This window comes from Artibeus jamaicensis, unplaced genomic scaffold (genome assembly GCF_021234435.1).
Source record: "Artibeus jamaicensis isolate MK-2021 breed Jamaican fruit bat unplaced genomic scaffold, CSHL_Jam_final scaffold_625, whole genome shotgun sequence".
In the NCBI taxonomy this organism is placed as follows: Eukaryota; Metazoa; Chordata; class Mammalia; order Chiroptera; family Phyllostomidae; genus Artibeus; species Artibeus jamaicensis.
Window position 1 is genome coordinate 4,962,031 of NW_026522051.1, and position 19,846 is coordinate 4,981,876.

Genomic DNA, 19,846 nt, shown 5'->3' on the forward strand with positions numbered 1-19,846 from the left:
GGGAGGTCACAGGGCCGGGTCACTGCGCACTGCACGCCGAAGGGCAGCGCCGGCTGAGGCGGAACACACTAGGGCACCTTTGCACGGCCGTGTGCGGTCACCACTGGCAGTGAGCGTTTGAAAACCCTGCTTCCGGTCCCTAAGCAACGTCCCTAGAGGCCTGGGCCCCCGAGTCCCAGGCGGAACCAGCCCTCGGCCTTCACAACAACCGACCGTGCCGGCCAACCTCTCGGGTTCCCCCACCCGCTGACGCTCCGGCCTCCGCCTGCACGTCCCGCATGCCCCTCCTGCTGCTGAGCCCCTCGGCCCCCACGCCAGGGTCCTCCCGGCCGCGGGAGCAGCCCGCCCGGGTTCAGCTCTGATGTTTCCAGGCCAGGCCCACTCAGCCTGAGCAGCCTCCCCCCGGAGACAGCTCATCAGGGACGCCGAGGGGTTGTCACCTGGTGACCTCGGTGACTACCCCGAAGACACAGCCATGATGTCATGTTTTCCAAGCACTCAAACTGGCCACCGTCACCCACCCCAGCGCTGCCTGGAGCCGTGTTGACAGCATCTCACCCTCAAGCAGCGGAGTGTCTCCCCAGCACCCGCCCACCCTGCCGACATCCCCTTCATCGTGAACTGTCCTCGCGAGGACACACGGGGCAGCTGTCCCCCGATGGGCACCAGGCTGCTCCAAGGACGCCCCACTCGCCTTCGAGAGACACCGCCGCCTGGAGAGCACGTCCCAGGACCAAAGGTGCAGGACCCAGGACCCGGCTCGGACAGTGGGCGACAGTGAGGAGGAAGAGGAAGAAGAGCAGATAGAAAGGAAGAAGCAAGAGAGACAACAGGAAAGCTTCAGAAATGAGGAAGGTTTATTAGCAAAAGCCACAGGTGTCAGCGTTGAGGGTAAGTGCACTTTAAGGACACAAGCTTTTCCCAGACAGCAGGTCCCACAGCGCCCACCGCGCGGCTGCAGAGAGCCAGGCCGCAGGGACAGGGGACGCAGCCCCGGCCCAGGAGCAGCGGAAGGAGCCTGCAGCTCGGGGCTGCGTGGAGGCACCGCAGGGAGGTGCTGTCCGTCTGTCCACACTGCGGGCCCGGTGGGCCGGCTTCAGTGTCCACGTGTCCTCCACACAGGGCAGGGCAGAGGGTGAGGAGTGGGGAGGTGGAGGGCGGGGCTCAGTTAGCCAAGCGAGAAGGCGGGAGGACTGGTCACAAGGCCCCCAGATCTGTCCTGAGTCCGGGATCCGCCCAGCGTGCGCTGGTCAGGGCCCCCTAGGGCGAGGTTGGGGCCTGCTAGGCATCTGGAGGCCCCGGGCACTCGGAGGGCCAGGTGTGGGTGGGTTAAGTCGGGGGCTCGGGGATCAGCGTCCCCAAAGCTGTCACCGCTCCTCCACTGCCTCCTCTGTCCCCTTCCACCTCCTAGAAGGACTGTCCCCCACCATTTCACCCAACGCCTCACATCACCATCAACCCACTGGCCTCAGGTGGGGGCCTCAGACCCAGACCTTCCGGTCCCCGAACTCCCAACTCTGGGGCCTCAGGGGGTCCCCTTGAGGAGCCCTGTGTGGGCCCACCCGTCAGCCAAGCCCAGGCCTGACGGCTGTCCTTCAGCTTCCTGAGCCCCACATTCCCGCTCCTCTTCTCCCTGTGCACCCGCACCCGCCACCAACGCTCAATCAGGAAGCACGACCTGCAGAACCAGCCCCTCCGACCAGAGGCACCTGAGGGAAAACGCATCTACCGGTGATCCACACGCCCAGACACCCACCGTGCCTTCCTGTCTGCCACTCACAACTGACACACATCCCCCTCTCTCACACCCACAGCACGCACACACACGCACACACCACCTGACACCAGGCACCACGCACTAGCACACAGCTGTGTCCTCTGCTCTCACTCACACCGTCCAGCTATGTCGGGGCTGAGGGCCCCTGTCCTGGAAACCCACCTCGCTGACCCACCCTCAGGTCCTACCACACACAGGAGCTTGTCCTCAGGGCCCAGCTGCCCAGTGTCCAGTGGTGAGGGCCAGGTGGCCAGGTGAGAGGACTGCCCATGTGCGCTCCGGCATGGCCCAGAGACGAGTCAGGACATGTGGCTGCGGCCCCGACCGAGGTTGCAGGGACTTTGAACCGTGGACACAGTAATGTCAGCTACCAGCCCGGGCCTGGTTTTTGCAGCAAGAACTGACCCCGCTGCCCAGCAGAGGGGACCCACCAGGAAGTGGGGCTGGGGCTCGGGGGCTTTCCCAGAGGTCAGGTGCAACAAAAGCTCCACGGGGACTTCCTGGGGGTGGGGGACAGAGGGGACGGGAGGAACAGCCTCCCTCCCTCCACAGGGACAACGGAGCTTGCAGGTAGGCGGGAGCTGGGCAGGGCAAGAGTCGGAACTGAGTCATGTGGCAGCAGAGGCTGCCCTCCCGGGGCAGGCCCGTCTCCCTGTGACGCACCCTCGCGCTGGACACGGGGACCATCGCTTGGGTGCAGGCCCCTGACGCGGACCCATGGCACACTCCCATGGAAGGACCATCCTTCCCGCTGGGACCCAGAGCGTTCGGCCCCCACACGGCTGCAGGGTGGGAGGGGCCTTGTCCTGTGAGGCCACGTCCGGGGGTCCAGACACAAGGCACCAGAGGAGGCAGGCAGCCCCCTTCCTGGCCGGACCACGCAGCAGGGACTGCGGAGGGCCGTCCTCCGGACCCTGTGCCAAAGTCGCGGGCTCTGCGAGGCCCGGCCGCCCCTCCCGAGGTCAAGGAGGGAGAGGGAAGTGGGTCCCTCGGGCACTGGTGTCTTCCTCGTCACCCTCAGAAGCAAAGCAAAGCCTCACCCTTCGCTGCAACCGCGAACCCCTGGCAGGGCCGGCCTGCGCCCCTGAGCCGCCACGCAGCCCTGCGCCCAGGCCTACACCGCGACCTCGTCATCCAAGGTGTCACCCGGCTCCTGGAGCCGCCGCACGTGCAGCAGGCGGGGCGGCTCCTCCTCGCTCTCGTCCGTGGTGGACTCGCACTCCGAGGCGATGCCCGACTCCCGGAACCGCAGCAGCTCCAGGCCGCCCAGCAGCGGCTGGCCCCGCGCCCCGGCGGGGAAGCGGAAACACTCCAGCTTCACCAAGCAGTCAGGCCTACCTAGTGGGCTGCCCGCCGGTGGGGCCAGGTCGGCCAGGCCACCGCCCAGGGGCGGTGAGGGCAGGTCCTCGGGCTTGGGGGTCGTGGGGTCACAGAGCACAGGCAGGGCTCCGGAGCGGAAGGTGATCTCCAGCAGGCTGTCCTGGGATCCCACTGTGGGGACAGGAGAGGAAGAGCGGGTCAGCGCTTGGTCAGCGGGGAGGCCGCCCCCCAACCCCGTGCCCAGAGAGCACCAACAGGAAAGGGGGAAAAGCCTAGAGGGGGACAGGACAGTGTCCTCGGGAGGCCGAGCCTCAGCACGGGGCCGGGGACGCCTGACGGCAACATCCCAGGCCCCGGCCGCGACCTGAAAGGCAGCACAACCGGCTCTGGGCCTGTCCGCCGCCTGCAGAGGGAGGGCGGGCGCGCACAGCTGCCTCTGGGCCCTGTGGGAGCACCAGGCGGGCCAGCAGAGCCCAAGGCCCGGGTGAGAGAGCACCGGCGTCGGGTGGGCAGGCCTGGCTTACTGGCGTTCTGTCCTGACAGCTTCAGCTCCAGCTCCTGCACCTGCCGGACCAGCAGGGACACGTGCTGCAGGGCGTCCTTGTTCTGCAGCAGGAGCTGGTGCACTCGGGCCTGGGCCTCCAGCCGGGCCGCCGCCTCCGCCGCCAGCTGGTCCTTCAGCAAGTGCACCTGCGGGCGGGAGGTGCAGAGAAGAGGGGCCGAGAGGAGAGGGGACGGAGAGAAGAAGGGCTGTGAGTGAGAACGTGGTCCTGGTGGCAGCTGGGACCACAGGGGACTCCACGCTCAGTCCCGGACAAACGGGCACCTGGGCTTGTCATGCAGCCGGTACCAGGGCCCAACTGAGACCTCCCACTCCCAGCAGTCACGCCCACCCTCCCCCGCACCCAGACCGCTGCGCGACGGGGAGCCTGTCGCCCTCCTGTGTGAGGAGCCGTGGCCAGGCCTGACGTCGGGTCTGCGGAGTCAGCCTCGTCCCAGCCACCTGCCCCTTCCATCGCCACAGACCCAGGGCCCTCGGTCTGCTCTGGGTGCCCGGGTGTGAGGGTAAGCTCAGGGGCGGGCAGGGACCGTGGCCTGGAGAAGTGGGGACACGGGCAGTAGCCACATTCACACAGGTGACCCTGTGCTTAGAAGGGGCATTAGGAGGTCTCTGTGGAGCATTCCAGAAGGTCCCTGAAGAAAGGTCCTTAGGAACGTGGTGGCCTGGACAAGGCAGCCGGCAGGGAAGGGGTTTTGCTGGACCGGCACCGTGGCTGGAGAAACGCCACAGCCAGGCACACAGGACAGGCAGGGGCAGGTGGGAAGAGCGGCTGGAAGAGCCGGCCGGTTCTCCCGCTCACACGGCAAAGGCCCTGGATTCTGAAGCGGGTGGTCTGCCCCAGGAAGACGCACGTCTCACCGCGAGTGAGAGGCGGCCGCCATCCCCTGCCCTGGCGAGGGCACCAGCACCTGCACAGGGCAGCGTCAGAGTCCCTCTGGACGGGGGCCGCCTCTCTCCCGCCAGATTTCAGACCTGACCTTGCAGTTGGCCTTGCTCCTAAGTGGTGCCACTAAGGGGCTTAGTGGCCACTTCCCAGTTGTGGCTCCTACAGGGGGGCCTCTCTGTCCTGGGAGGGGCAGGGGGAGGCCTAAGGACTCTGAAGCGAACCTGCTGTCCCCACGGCCTCAGCTGCCACCCATGTGAACTGGGGGAGACCCAGACAGGTGAGGAGGAGGGACAGACAGCTTGGGGGTGGGTGGCTGTTAAGGCTTTATCTTCCTTGGAAACTGAGGTGTGGAGATTTCTCACCTGAGAGCCCCCACACCTGCTGGTTCTGAGGAACAGGGCAGGGGCTGTGGGAAGCCCCCAGAACTGCCCCAGAGGAAGGTCAGGTGGGCGGAACCTCGACCTGCCAGTAACGTGTCACAACAGGAGGATGGCTGGAAGGGACCTCACGAGCAGGTGAAGGCTCTGGTCTCTTCACTGGGCAGGAATGTGGAACCAAACTTTCAGGGCTCATGAACTGAGCAGAGTTCCGCACACGGCTGCCCACAGCTGCGGGCCCCACGCACCCACGTTGGAGCACAGCAGCACAGGGTGCGGGGGAGCCGGCCCGCAGCGGGGCTCCCTCCCCATCTGCAGGCCATCCTTCTCCCCAGGCCACACTTCCTCATCTCCCAGCCCCGTAGCCTGACCAGTGCTCGTGGGGCTAGGACCCCATCCAGGTAGACAGAGCAGCCAGTACCTGGGTGAGGAGAAAAACCGGCTGCTCCTGGGGGTGAGGGCGTTCCCCCGGCGGACAGCCCACAGCCGGGGCAAGGAGCCCTGTGGCTCTGCACGGGGGGGACAGCGTCCCAGGAGCTCCCACGCCCCAGGGACATGGAAGCCCAGGCTGCCACGGTCTGGGACCAGCCGGGACGAGGCTCTGCCCCTGCCTGTCACACGTGGCTCCGGGTCTAGCCGCTGTGCAGCCCCTGCCAGGCCAAGTGGGCCCAGACGCACGGACCAGAGCGGCTGCCTCCCGTGGCACACTCGGGGCTCCAGGTCCGGGAGCTCGCCCCCACCCACGTCCCTCCCTGCAGACGGACGTCCCCACGTATTCAGCACACGCTCCGGTCAGAACGTCGAGCCCCCTGTCTCAAATGCATCAGCTTCTCCTTCCCAGAGCCACCAGGTGTCCGGTGACAACTACTCCGACACAGACTGCGGAGGTGGCTGTGCGGGCAGCGCAGCCCAGCCCTGCGTCTGGCCCCAGCTCTGCTCACACCCTCTGGCTTCCACCCTCAGCCCGTCCTGCGCCCTGACCCCGGCCTGCACCCTGACCCCATCCTGCGCCCTGACCCCGGCCTGCACCCTGACCCCGGCCCACTTGCCTGGATGCCAGCTCCTCCGATGGAAGTGGGGGCGGGGCCGGGCTGACACCAGGGCGCACAGAGGGGCGCGTGGGGATGGCAGGTGGCCCCCAGCCCGGATGCAGGTGCAGGCTGGCTCGTCAACATGCACGGGGTGGGGACCGGGCAGGGGGGCAGCCGTGGGGACAGGCGCTGACCGTAGGGCCTAGCCCGGGTGCAGACTGCTCTCAGCTCATTTCTCTTAAGTGCGGCACAGGCAACCCTGGCTTTGGGGACCACCCCTCAGTTCTGCTCAAGCTCGGGGCCACGGGGGTGGGGTTATCTGTAGACAATGAGGCTGAGCAGCACCAACACTTTTCTCTGGAACTCGTCGAGGGACCAGCAGCCTAAGGCAGGCAGCCGACCCCGCTACAGCTGGTCAGCGGGGCCCAGCCCATGGCCATGCAGACGCCCACACCCTCCGTCCAGCCCCGACCATCTCGTGCATCAAAAAGCAGGAGCTTGGCAGCCGGACAAGCCTCATGCTGGGTGGGGAGGTGGGCAGAGGGGCTTGTGCCCACTGCAGACACGTGGAGGCCTGAGGTGTGCACAGGTGGACACTGCTTCTGCCCAGCACTGTTCCAGCTGGGGCAGCTGCTTAGAACCAGCTCAGAACCAGCTTAGGGCAGGGGGACGGGAGAGGCCGAGGTCTGGGACCAAGTCGGGCCACCTGGGGGAGGTCTAAGGCCTGTGACAGGGGCGGAGCCAGACAGTCCTCAAGGTTAAAGCAGAGTGTGAATAACACAAAGGGCCCCAGGAGAACATGTCTGCAAGGAACCGTCTCTCCCTGGATGAGTGGGAGATCCCGGCATCCCCACCGTGGCACCAGGATGGTGGGTGCAATGGAGAGAGAGAGGGAGGGAGAGACCCTTCAGTTTGGTGGCGGCAGGGACCATCAGAGCGAGGACGACCTGCCTCATGAGGACCTCAAGCCAGATTCCATCTCCTTCAAATGTATGAAAAACACCCAGAAACCGAGCCCCCGCGGGTTAGGTGATAGTTTCCATCCGGAGACAGGGACCCTGACCAGGCCCTGGATGGGGGGTCGCCAGGAAGAAGAAAGGGGTGCAGGGAGACCTGCAGCAGGAGGTGGGTCAGGACCCAACCGCCAAGGGGACAGAGGGGAACACCCGGTGATGGGGACCAAGGAGACCTCAGCTGCCTTCCCCGCAGCAAAGGAGGACCCCACGACGGTGGCAGGAGACGGCTCAGGGGGCGGCAGGGAGGGCGCAGTGCGTGCCAGGGAGGCCCTGCCCAACCAGGGTGGAGAAGGGCGTCCTACCCAAAGCCACCACACAACATGGGGACAGATGTTCGCCTGGGGGGCTTCCAATCGTGTCACCACCTGACCGAGTCGGCCAGGGCAGCACCAACTCCCACGAATAGGTTTGCATCCCTCGGCAGGAGGGGACAAGGGGCAGGGGACTCAGCCACCCCCCTCTGTGAACCAGCGATGTCCCAACCGGCCTCTGCTTGGCCTCAGCCAAGTCTTCCCATGGCGGCTCAGACACTCCGGCGGAGCCCCTGGGGGTCGAGTGCCCCCTCCAGGGACCCCTGGGCCAGTCAGGTCTCAAACCCCACCTGGGACACCTACAGCGCTAATGGGAACCTGTGCGGGCGGCGGGGCGTGGGGAAGGGCTCCGCAAGGGCGGGTGGCACTCATTCACTAAGCCCCTCGAAGGCGGGTCTCACAGTCCCAGCTGCCCGACTGCAAAGCCCCCCTCCCCTGCCCCACCAGCAGGGAGCCAGGCAGGAGACAGGGAGCAGCTGCACCTGCCTCCCGGTCGGTGCGAGTCACCCCCAGCGGCATCCAGCCAAGCCAGCCAAGCCCAACACAGCGGGACACCCGGAACCCTCTGCCCCGCGCCACCCCCGCTCCCCACGCCCCACAAGCACAGGCCTCAGCGTGCACGGTCCTCCTCTCCGACTTTAAACCTGCCCTGGGCCCTCGCAGGGGGCGCCTCGAGCCCATGAGCGCGGAGCCTGGTGGCGGGGAGGAGGCTGAGCAGGACCTGGGCCACGGCCACTTGTGTCTGCTGCTGCTGCTGCTGAAGGAGCTGCTGCAGGAGCTGCAGCTGGTGATGTGAGGACAGCGGCGTCCGGGCGTCCGGGTCCTGGATGGAGGACGGGGGCAGCAGCATCCGGGGCGAGGCTGTGGGCAGGGGCTCTGGGGGCGGCACCTGCGGGGCAGAGAAGCCAGCCCAGCATGACCCGGGGCACAGACTGCGCGGGGCCCTCGCCCACCTGCGGGGGTCTGAGCGGACGTCTGGTCCGTGACCGAGGGCAGAGACTGTGGGCGGGAGGCCCTGCTCGCAGGGATGGGCCGACTCAGCGCCTCCCCGGCTCCCACCGGGGTTCCGTCCACTCTGGGCGTGGAGGGACCTGCTTCTACCACACAGCCCCCACCGCTGCGGTGTAGAGGGTGGAACGGACGGAGGGGGCGTTGCCCCGCCACCCTGTCCCTCGGCGGCATCTGCAGGGCCCGTGCTGCGCTGTGTCCCGGGGGTGGCCCTGGGGGAGCAGCCGTGGTACAAGGCTGCTGGCTCCCAGTGACAGCCTGGGGGGGGGGGGACCCGGACAGAGCCTGCGGTTCCTGAAAAGCACCTCCCCGCCCCCTCCTAGAAATCAGGGGCCTGCGCCCCCGAGATGCTGCCTGCCATGGGCTGCGGGGGGCCCTGTTCCTGACTTCCGCTGCTGGTGCTTCAGACGTGAAAGAACGAGGCCCCTGTGACGCTGGCGGGGGGCAAAGGGCGAACACGGCCAGCCCTCGAGACGAGATGGGCTCCCGCCTCTGACACCCCGGCCCGCGGATCGCCCCTCAGCTGAGGTGCCTGGGACACACTGATGGGCTGGGACCCGGGGCTCGGGGGACGTTTGTCGTGACTCGTCTTCAGGGTGGACCTGGTCTCCAGGCCTTCAGTCCACTTCCAGTCTGATGTCAGGAGCCCCTGGGGCCTGGTCACCCGCGTGAGCCCGGATGTCTGCGGGGCCCGCCCACCTTGGAGTCCGTGTGGGGGCCGCCGTCCTTCCCCACGGCGTCCAGGTCGGTCACCCCTCGACTGAAGTCCAGGCCGTCAGCCCCGGGCAGGGGCACCTCCACGGCGTCGATGTCCGTCTCCTCTGCGGTGGTGTTGGTGGCCCTCTCAGCTCCCGGGAGCTGGCAGCCTGCAGGGACAGCGGAGAAGGAGGGCAGGGGATGGGCCTCGAGAAGCACGTCCTCCCTGACACTCCTGTCAGTGTCACCGGGTCACACCGGGATGCCACCAGCTCCCTAACACTTTCACCACGTCCCCAGCAAGACCCCTGCCCGTGGGACCTGGGGACACAGAGCCTGTCTCTGAAGCCAGGGGCCGGGCCGCACTCCCTGGAGCCTGGCTGGGAGGTGGACGTGGACGGGCGGTGGTGGCCCCGGGGAGGGGTGACGGTCACCTCAGCCTCCCCCCAGGGCAGGAGTGGAGTTGGTCCGGGGTCCTGCGGTGTCCCCAGCCTAGTTAGAGGCTGGGCAGGGGCTGCGTGACTGCAGAAGTGGACGAGGGATGGGAGGCCCTGCCCCAAAGGCAGGGAGACAGGTGGCGCCACCCAGGTTTGCGCCTCCACCCACTCGGCACTCAGTAAGCGGCCCAGTGGGGACAGGACTCTGTGGCCCAAGAGGAGCAAGCAGAGTCGGTGACCCTGCTGCCGCTAGCCCGACACAGGGGTGGACACACACTGGTGGCAGCGAGAGGCGGAGCTACTGCCCACAAGCCCAGAGAGGAGCTCGTGGCCCGGGCCCCGAGGGGGAGCAGCTCGGGCAGGCGAGGCGTCCGGTGGGGCAGGGGGTGGAGTGGGCCCCCTGTGACAGCCCTGCGGAGGGAGTCGCCCAGCAAGGCCGAGGCGGCACCTTGGAGGACTGAAAGCAGGTGAGTGACGCCAGATGTCCTCTTTCAACATCACAGACGAGAGGTGACCAGAAGGGCTTGGAATGGCCCCGCAGGCCTCAGGACAGCAAGGACGCTGCTTAAGGAGCACTGACTGGGTCCAGGCGCCGACATGAGGGCTCCCGCGTGGTGACCCGTGTACCCCCCTGCACCGTCTGAGAGGCAGGCGCAACTACGCCCCCACGTGACGGATGGGGCGCCAGAGGCTCACCGCTGCTGAGGCTGGAACCAGAGCACCGCCTGCCCCGTCCCCCCGGAGTCCCCTGCCCCCACTGGTCTGCACTCTCCAGACTGATCGAGTTGATGCTCGTTTGTTTGAGTCCCCCACCGAACTCTGAATGCGGGTCCCCGCCAGCAGGGGCCTGACCGCCTTGTTCACAGTGTCCCCGGAATCAAGCCTGGCTCATCAGGGGCCTGGACGAGCATCCGTCCAATGAAGGAAACAACTGGAAGGAGGAGAAACCAAGGATCAGGCAGTGCTGGTCTGATAATACGGGCACAGGTGTGTGGGGGTCACAGGTGTGGGAGGGGAGACACAGGTGTGTGGGAGGCACAGGTGTGTGGGAGGCACAGGTGTGGGGCGTACAGGTGACAGGAGACCAGTGATGTGCTTCATCTTCAGAGTGAGCAGGGCTCCCAGGTCCCCAGATGTGACAGTAAGTGCCCCTGTCTGGAGGACGAGAGTTAATTTTCAGCAGCTCCGCTCTCGCCTCTGGTGGGCTGGCTCCGGCCTCCAAGGGAACAGGCCTCCCCCAGGAAACCCTCTCGGGAGTCAAGGAGACGCACAAGGCAAGGCGGACCCACTGGGCTGAGCCCAGGATGGCCGGGGCAGCTGCTGCCAGGACGGACAAAAGGCAACCGCCCCCCAGGGCAGGGGTGGGGAGAACGGAGAGGAGGGGTGGCGCAGGGACAGAGGACGACGTCGTCCCGGGAGCACGGCCAAACCCAAGGGGACGGCCAACGGGTGCCACAGACAGCACAGCCTCGCTCTGTCCAGCTCCCAGGGGGGGCCCGCCTGCTCCACACACGAGGGGCCAGCCCTGCGGGGAAACGAGCCCCACGCACGGAGCGCGGCCCACGATAGACAAGAGTCTTATAACAAAAGGCAAACCTGCCGACAGCAGATCCACCCTGGAGCCTCGGGTGCCCAGGACGCAGGGAGCCCTCGCGGGGCCCACAGACTCAACGCTGCTGGGAAAGCACCGTGGGGAGAGCGTGTCCTGGACTCTGGGGACCGCGAGTGAGCAGGCAGCCACGGGGGAGGGGCCGAGAGGCGGCCAGCAGCCTTCCTCACGAACACCCGCCCCGGTCGGCCGTGTCCCAGCCCTGGCACTCCGCCAAGTGGCTGTGGCTCTGCCCTGGGGTCGGGGGCAGCTGGCCGTTCCGCGTGGGCCTGTCACGGAGCCACGGCCTCCCCTGCCCGCACAAGCGGGGCGTGCACTGCACACTCATGTACTGCGCACTCATGTGCACTCATGTAACGTGGAAATGAGCAGACTAGGAGGAAAGCAGACTGCCCCCCACGATGTGGGTGGGCCTGGCCCAATCAGGCGAAGCCCACCGCAGCCCAAAGACCGACCTCCCTGAAAGAGGAGGGAATCCTGGCAGCCGACGACCTTGGGACTTACCTGCAGCCCAGCCCGAACCTCAGCCCGCAGCAGCCTGCCCTCTCCACGCCCCCACAACCACGGGTGCCCGCCCCCACGAAGAGTGCGTGTGCATGCCTCCCTGGCCCATACAGCTCACGTCACCCACAGGCCACACCCACATCCCCACGAGGATGGCAAGGCCCCACGGGTGGTGCCACGTGACACATGGCAACGGGGTGGGAAGGCACAGCCGCTGGTGGCCGGGGCGGTGGCCTGGCCCCTGCGAGAGCCACACCCGGCACCCAAACGGGGCCTGCAGGGTCCCCCCAACACGGACCCAGGTGCTTCCACCTGCAGCAAATCAGGTGCCTTCTCCCCGGGGGGCGGGGGGAACACCGACAATGCCACGCACCAGAGGTCCCCTGTGTCACCGTGATCTGACCAGAGGTCCCCTGTGTCACCACAGTGGTGAAGTTACTTCTGATGGCTTCGAGAGATTAGGATGACGCCCAGGCCAAGGGGGTACGGAACCGCAGATTCAGAAACAGGAAGGGCCGCCCTGTGGTGACTGCAAACTCGCGCCCCCTCTGCTCTACACGGAGGCCTTAGGACCGAGTCCTCCTGGGGGGCAGACCGGCAGCAGCGGCGGTGCCCTGGGGTGCGCCCTGCGTGCGAGCGTGCAGTCCAGAGAGAAGCGGGGAGAGCGGGCCTTTCGCAGGGGCCCGGGCGGGGGGAGGACGGCCTACCTGTGTCCCCCGAGCCACGGCTGCCCCCCTCGCTGTGCCCGTCCTCCTGGCCGTCCGCGCTCTGCTGCGTGTGCTGCAGGCTCAGCTTGTGACACACCTCGAAGGCCTGCCCCACGGTCCGCACGATGCGCATCGCCTGGCTCTGCGGGAGAGGGGACCTCGGTGAGGACAGAGGGGTGGGGGCGGAGCAGGATGGGCGGGGGCAGGGGGACAGGAGCCGGAGCAGCACGGGGGAGACAGGGCGCCCGTGGTGTCACAAAGAGCATGGAGACACCGTCCCCACCCGACACACTCCAGACGCTGCCACCGCTGTGAAAGAGGCAGTGGATGGAAGGGACAGAGAGAAAGCCCCAGTGTGGCAGAGCGGTCAGCCCACAGCTGCAGAAGCCTTGCCCGCTGCCACCACCACAAGCTCAGTGGGCTCAGCCCACCAGGGGCTACTCAGCCAGCGTCTCCTTTCTGCAGGGCAGGGCACCCCGCCCACCAAGGGCTGCAGCGGCCGCTGGAACCGGGGCCCAGGACAAGCCTTCACAGGCCCAGCCCCTCCACGCTACTGCCTTTCCGCCTTGTTTTGCTGTTCAGCCTCCTCCCTGGACAGCCCTGGAGCGGAACCTGACCCCTGCGCCCTGCATTCTGATACTCGGAGGGGAGGGGAAGGGAGTGGGGGGAGGGAGGCCAGGGCGCCAGCCCGTGGAGCCTGAGGGCCGCGCAGGCCCCAAGGAGGTGTCACCGGCAGGCGCTGAGCTTGGTCTCCACTGTGGACCGTGGGCAGTCACTGGATGGTCAGCTTGCTCCATGGCCTCTCAGAGACTAAGGGAGCTCAGGCTGGGCCCCGGGGCCCCTCCTCCCCGACAGCCCTCCACCCTGGCCAGTCTGACCACAGGGCAGCTGGGCCACAGGGCACAGGGAGAGCTGTGTCCCGTGTCTCACGGAAGCTGGCGTCCCCTCGCCAAGAGGGGACGACCACCACGCCCACGCGGCGTCCAGTGCCGTGAGGAGCCGTCAGGCCCTACAGGGTGACCACACTGACCTCCATTCCGACCTCCCCAGGGCCACCACCCCTGTGGCACTCTAGGCCCTCTGGTCCCGTGCAGCAGTGACCCAAATGGCTCCCGCACTGTTTCCCGAGCTGATGCCTTCAGCCAGGGCCCCTGTGGGAACCTGAGGGGCACCCAGCCGACTGCCCTCCACACGCCTGCCCTTCCAAGTGCGGTCGCACCGCAGGGTCCAAAGTCACTGCCGTGGGCCGCTGCACGGTCCTGGGTCCTCCAGGAAGGACACGTGGCAGTCCCTTTGTCCCTGTGCCCGCTGACACCCCCGTGACGGGCTTTCAGGGTGACGCCAGTGTCGACAGGTCCTCAGTCCGGTCTGTCTGAATCCAGGGGACGGGCGTGGTAGACACCGGGTTCCTGAACTTCTCCAGAAGGAAGCCCTGGGTTCAGTGAGGGGACGCAGCGGGTGGGGCACGGCTTTCTCAGGCCTCCCCAGCCGACTGCGGGCGGACAGCAGACGTGCTGGGGACGGGCACTGGGCAGCCTGGACTCCAGCTCCATCCGGCCGCTCTGTCGGGGACAAGCGTGTGAGCCTGGCCGCTGGGTGGTCAGGGGGTGGGCCGGGCCCTGCATCCTCTCCCCGCTCTCTCTCCAGGTTCCTCTGGGGCAGCCCCGTGTGCTCACAGGGACAGCAGCTGGCACTCGCCCCTCCGATTCCCGCGAAACAGGAAAAGGCCCGGGGGGCAGACGCGAGGCCCCCCCAGGCCTGCTGTCCCCCTGCATCCAGGGCACGTCTGTGACTCAGCGGGAAAGCAGGGCAGTCATGTCAGTGGTCTGTCCCCTGCCCCCAAGGGACAGACACGAGGCTAAATATGGGGAGCCCCTCACAGCATGGGGTGCATGGGGGGTGCCCCCCAAAACCACCCCTGAGTACAGAATTCACGCAGCAAAGACAATGAAGATGCAAAATAAACAGTTTTGGGTGGTGGGGATCACTTTACCGATCGCAAGGACAGGGGAGGAGGGCCTGCCCCTCACTTGAGAACACCAGCATTGGAATCCCGCTCCCCCAAAGCAGAGGGGGAGCCCCAGGTCCGGTGGCCTTGTGTCTGAGCTCCTGGACAGTGTCCACTCCAAGGAAGCAGTGGGCAAGGCCCTGGGCCCACACATTCGGGGCGAAATGTCTGACACCTCCACGTACCCGCCACACCCCTTCAGGCAGGGCCCCCTCGTTCCCGGGAAGACGACAAGGGGCGTGTTTTCGGAAGAGCCCTCCTCCCCGGAGACGCAGTCGGCCACCCCGCCAGGCACTTCACGCACGGCTACATCCACCAAAAAGCCTCCCTGCCCCTCAGCACGCCAGGGTCGGCGGCTGGGCACCTCGAGTCTCAAAGATGGCTCTGTGCGCAGAAGCCCGCATTCTTCACCTGTGAAAAGTCCACTTTCGGGGGTTCCACACACGAACCTCTGTGGGGGGAGGACCCCTTGAGGGTGGAGGGCAGGGCTGTCCCTCCCGCCTGAGCGCCCTTGGCCATGTAGTTCCCCCCTGCTCTGCCTGCCCCCCGGCGGGCAGGACCCCACGTGCTGGGCCTTCACAGAGAACGCTGACCAAGGGAGGCTTTACACAGAGCCCTTCCTGGGTCCCCTGGGTCCCCTGGGTCCCAGCTGCTGGCTGCTGGCACCTCAGGACCTGGAACAGGCCTGGGGAGCTCGCAGCGGAGGTGCGCAGGGCGGCGGCAGGCGCAGCCAGGGCGGAAGGGCGGGGCACCGTGGAGGCAGCCTCCCCCGGCTCCTGGGCCTGGCCGTTCTCTGGAAAACGTTTTCTGGAAGCAGCATCTCGGCACGAGCCCGGGGCGGTCCCACACAAGCCCGAGGGCACTCAGAGACCCCAAACACCCATGGGCTCCCTGTGGCTGGGGTCGGGCCGGCCGCAGTTGCCAGAAAGGTTTCAGAGCCAGAGGACGTGCCACCTGGAGCAGCTCCCAGCCACACGCGGAGACGCGGGAACACAGGGGAAGGCCGGGGACGGCGTCTCCGTGGAGACAGAACGGTGTGCCGCTTCCCCTGGAGACCCACGGACGCGTTTCTTCAAACTGCCGCCCACGCACAGTGACAGCCGCCAGGCCACCGCTCAGCCCGGCAGGGGGGTCGGGACACAGCAGCGGCTCTGCCCTCTGGGGCGGCTCCTGACAGCCGTGGAGGCCGGCACTGCTCCCAGAGGGCGGGCGACCCCTCGGAGCAGAGGAGCCCCCAGGAGCCCGCCCGTCCTGGCCCCAGAAAAGTTACAGTCCATCGCGGATGTAGTTTCTGTCCTCGTAAGTGGCCGTGTTGCAGGCTGGCCCTGCAAACTCGGGGGATCGAGTCCCCTGTAGTGTGGGGAGGGGTCGCTATTAGTCTCATCGCACAGCTGACTTAGGGAGCACCCTTGGGCGCCGTCCTGAATGCCCTGCCCTGGGCTCCAGAGCTCGTGGACTTGAAAAGGGAGCCCATGGGCAGGTCAGGGAAGGAGGCGTGGACACTGGACACGCAGGTGCCCGTGCGGACGGGGATGACGACGGCGACAGGGAGGAGAGAGGGACAGGGTGGGGCACACGTCTCAGGGCAGCTCTGCACTCGGTGGGGTTCCCGCAGCCGCCCAGGGCCTGGGACATGGCACAGCCCCGTGTCCCCAGGGGTGGCGAAGGGACAGAGAACCCGGAGCCAGAGGTCAGCACGAGCTGACGCTGAGAGAGCCGGGAAAAGCGACGTGACGGGAAGGAGGCCCCCCCGGACCGCCGACACCACCGGCAGGTCTGAGCCCACGCCCTGCGTCCTGCCAGGCGGCCGCAGTGCGAAAGGGCCCCGGCGCGTGGGTCGGCCCCGGTCGGTCTGCCCACGGTCTGTGCACGCGGAGCACGACACACGGAGGAAGCCGAGGGGACAGGGAAGTGTCCCCGAGTGTCCCACCTGCAGACGCCCGTCACCGGGGAGGAGGGCCCTGGGCCGTCTGAGGAGAAGAATGGCGGCCGCGGCTGCCTTTACCTTCTTCTTGGACTTGAACACGTTGCACCTGAAGGCGTTGCTGGCCCCGTCCCGGGCGATGTAGCTGAAGATCTTCAAGTCCTGTGAGTCGTGCGACACGTAGAAGATCCTGCGGGAGACGCAGCGGAGACGCCGTGAGCGCAGGTGCCGGCCCCGCCCCAGGAGCCCGAGGCCAGCGCCCGCCGAGTCCTGTGCGGGAGGAGGACGTCCGCCCCGCCAGGGCCCGGGGCCCCGGACGCGAGGCTCTCAGTCCCCTCCGACGCGGGGACCTGGATGGAGTCCTATTCACAAGGCGCCGCCTTCTCCTCCGGCAGCCGGGGTCCCTAGGGAGACTCTGGCCACAGGCTGCAGGGACCCAGGCCTGGCCTGGCCTTCCCAACACACCCCCTGACGGCCCCCCACAAGCCCCCAGATTCGTCAGGCCCCCAGCACCGTCACCGCCTGGCATGTTTCCCCGTCTCCGGGGCCACGGAGACCCCGAGACACCGGCTGCCGGCAGAGACATGCCCCCGAGGAAGGAGGACCCACGAACATCTCGGTCGTTGCCGCGACGCCCGTGTGAACCCCCGGGAGGAAGTGAGCCCCCAGCTGGGCTTCACTTCAGATCCAGTGCGGGCCAGGCAAGCGCACATCTACCCGAGAGTCTGTCCAGGTGCCTGCCGGCCAGTCTCAGGGGTCAGCCCACTGTAACATCACGGCTGTGACTCAGTCCTGCCCCCGTCCCACCACAACCTGCATGACACCCACAACCCGACCACAAGCCACCCCGAGGGGCCGTCCAGGGGTCTGGGCCCTGAGACGGTGACTCCCTCTGCCCGGCACTGGACCCGCAGGCGGACACGGGCCACGTCCCTCCCAGCCAAGCCCCTCCCACGGGCAATTCCCCGTCACTGTCCCCACTGGGCCTGCAGATCCGCGGGCCCGTCCTCTGCATCCGAGACCTGCATCCCGCGGTGGCCGTGGTCGCATCCCCAGGGCCATCACATCCCCCCCTACAGTGCGGAGCCCAGGCTTCCTATAGTTGAAGCCCCCCTCCCGGGGGGGGGGGCTGCCCTGGAGACTGCGCCCTGCCCCCTCCCCCGCACGGTTAGCCCTCCCACCTCCAACAGGGCAAACACCCTTCTTCGGGTGGAGAACAGTCAAGCATGGGTGCGTCCAGTGCCCTGGTGGTCCCCAAGGGCTCGCAGCCCCTCACCCACGTCCCTCCCCGAGGGCCCATGACCCGTGCGACGCTGAGCCTGTGGGGGCACCTGGCTACCCCAACACAGCGGAACGAGGTCGAGGGGCTTCTCGCGTCCCAGGGCCCCACTGCCTGTGTCGCGGTCGCCTGTGTGCGGCCGTCTTGCTGTCAGAGCTCACGTCCTGGACGTTGCAAAGTCAACGTCCCGTGTGACCTTCCCCAGTCACCTCCCGCCGGGCCCCACTCAGAGCTCAGCCTGTGTCCCTCCGTCCATCCGTTCACTTCTAGATAAAAGCCCGCAGAGGAACGGCACTGCCTCCTGGGAGTTTCGCCAAGATTTAAGAAATCAATTCCATTTACGAGAAATGTGCTGAGCACCACTGAATGTGACGAGACAGTGGTCGAGGAGACAGAGGGCAGCCCGGCAGCTGCTGCTGAAAAACGGGGCCCACCCACGGGTGACAGCACCCTCAGGACAAGCAGGGCCCACGGGGGGCGAGGGGGTGCCATCAGGGAAGGGGCCTGGCGGACGTGCGGGGGGAGGAACCTGGGAAGGTGACCGAGGAGGTGACGGCAGGACGCTGAGCCCAGCGCCTGGGACGCGGTTCCCCACGGCTGGGTCCCCAGCGCCGCCAGGAACGGGAAAGGCTGAGAGTCGGCCACAGCCGCCTCCCGGGGCCGCCGGGCAGGCCTGTGGGCCCCGCAGCCAACCCAGGCCTTTTTCCTCCCCTCGTCCTCAACCCCACACACGGCCCTCGGGCCTCCGGTCCTGCCCGGCTCCGCGGCTGAGGTCCGAGTGGCCAGAAAGGAGGCCCGGGCTCCCCCCGAGGCTGCGCTCTCAGAGGGGGGACGGCACCACGGCGCCTGCACTGGTGGGGGCGCAATGGCCCAGTAGCCACAGGGCCTCCCGTGATGCGGCCCCACCACGGTCCCACCCTTGCTAAAGGCTGCAGCTGATGCCCCGCACCCACACAGCTGAGGGCCTGCGGGGCCCAGGAGGTTCCCTCTGCACACAGGCTCCCCCTTCCACGTGGGCAGCGGCCAGCGCAGGACGCTGACGGGAAGCCCACTGTCCACACAGACGCTGCGTCACTGTGAGAATTATATCGGTTCTTCCCTCCTTCGGGGGGACGACCAGCAGCAAACGCCCCGGCCCGAGGGGCAAAACGCTCAGACAGCGGACAGAGCTGGCTGGCACCAGGCTCCGGCCTCGGACTCCAGCCTCTGCGGGGCCCACGGCCCGTCCAGGGGGGGCAGCGGTCCCTCCAGACTCGGAGGCAGAGGGCGGGCCTGCCTGGTGTCTTCTCTCTCTCGTGCGATTCCACTGCAGGTCCTCGGGCACGAAGTATCTAATTCCAGGTCTTACAAGGCTTACAACCACACACATTTTAACAGCCTTCTCTCCTCACCCCCACCCAGCCTTCCCTGACCCTTTCTAAGGGCATCACCTTAGAAACACACTGCTCGTCGGGCCCACTGCTAACGTCCAAGTCACCGCACGGTGCTCTGACCGACTGGCAACAGTCCGTGTCAGGAGCTGCGCCTGCAAAGAGGTCGCTTTTTTACGTACAGGGCGCCACTGTCCAAAAACAAAACAAAAACCAACCGAGAAACCCTTTCTTCTACAAAAACGCGCAGGCCGGGTTCGTCCTTGCACGCTCTCCACGCCCAGCTCAGGCTTCAACCTGCTTCTCAGAGCCTCCGTCACCCCCGTGGGTCACCGTGCCACTGACGCTTGTGCTCAGATGCTAACCGGAAGCATTCACCGCGCCGGCACACACACAGTAAATGCGCCGAGTGGCGGACGCAGGCTGGGAGCCAGGAGCACGGAGGAACCAGGCGCCTTCTTCCCCTGAAAAGCCTCCCAGCTGGTGGCGAAGGAACAGCAGCAGTTTGACAATCTCAGCGACACCGGCCAGTCCCAGGGACAGAGGGCAAGTTCACAGGCAGACACAGCGCCCTGAGCAGCGGCTGGGTCAGGATGTGTCCCCCTGTGGTGCCCAGAGCCCCCGGTCCTTGACTCACGGCAGAAGCCGCAGGACCGCCCACGTGTTCGCCGCGTGAACAGAAACCCCGGTCCACGGGCGTCCTCTCTCCGACCAGCGGCTGGGCCGCCCTGCTGCCAGCGCCCGACTCGAGTTCCCGCCCTCACCCACTCTGTCAGCCGAGGCACACAGTCGGAGGGGAGACGACCGTCAGGATGTAAGTCCAGGTCCCAAAAACCCGGCAAGACAAGCTGATGTCCAGCCTCCCAGGAAGGAAACAGGATGGGGGTGGAGCAAGGTGGGTGGGGTTTGGTCAGCAAAACCCCAGGGCAGGCGAGTGGGGGTCCTGCCTGGGTCCCAGGAGGCCAGGCGCTCTGGGGACTTCACTCTGGGGCCCTGCTCCTCTGGGGACGGTCAGCCGACCTGC

The 19,846-nt window shown here is 67.1% G+C and overlaps 1 protein-coding gene across 4 annotated transcripts in view; it reads right to left on the reverse strand.

The window, feature by feature from the left end:
* Positions 1–19,846, reverse strand: part of LOC119052365 (carboxyl-terminal PDZ ligand of neuronal nitric oxide synthase protein-like) — a 103,872-nt gene that overhangs the window by 7,833 nt on the left and 76,193 nt on the right. For all 4 annotated transcript variants that reach the window (XM_053659339.1, XM_053659338.1, XM_053659337.1 and 1 more), the window contains 6 exons: positions 16,255–16,363; positions 12,242–12,383; positions 8,988–9,154; positions 8,002–8,169; positions 3,622–3,787; positions 3,116–3,268 (listed from right to left, as the gene is read on the reverse strand). In XM_053659339.1, the coding sequence (XP_053515314.1) occupies positions 3,116–3,268; positions 3,622–3,787; positions 8,002–8,169; positions 8,988–9,154; positions 12,242–12,383; positions 16,255–16,363 (905 nt within the window). The remainder of the gene's footprint in view (positions 1–3,115; positions 3,269–3,621; positions 3,788–8,001; positions 8,170–8,987; positions 9,155–12,241; positions 12,384–16,254; positions 16,364–19,846) is intronic.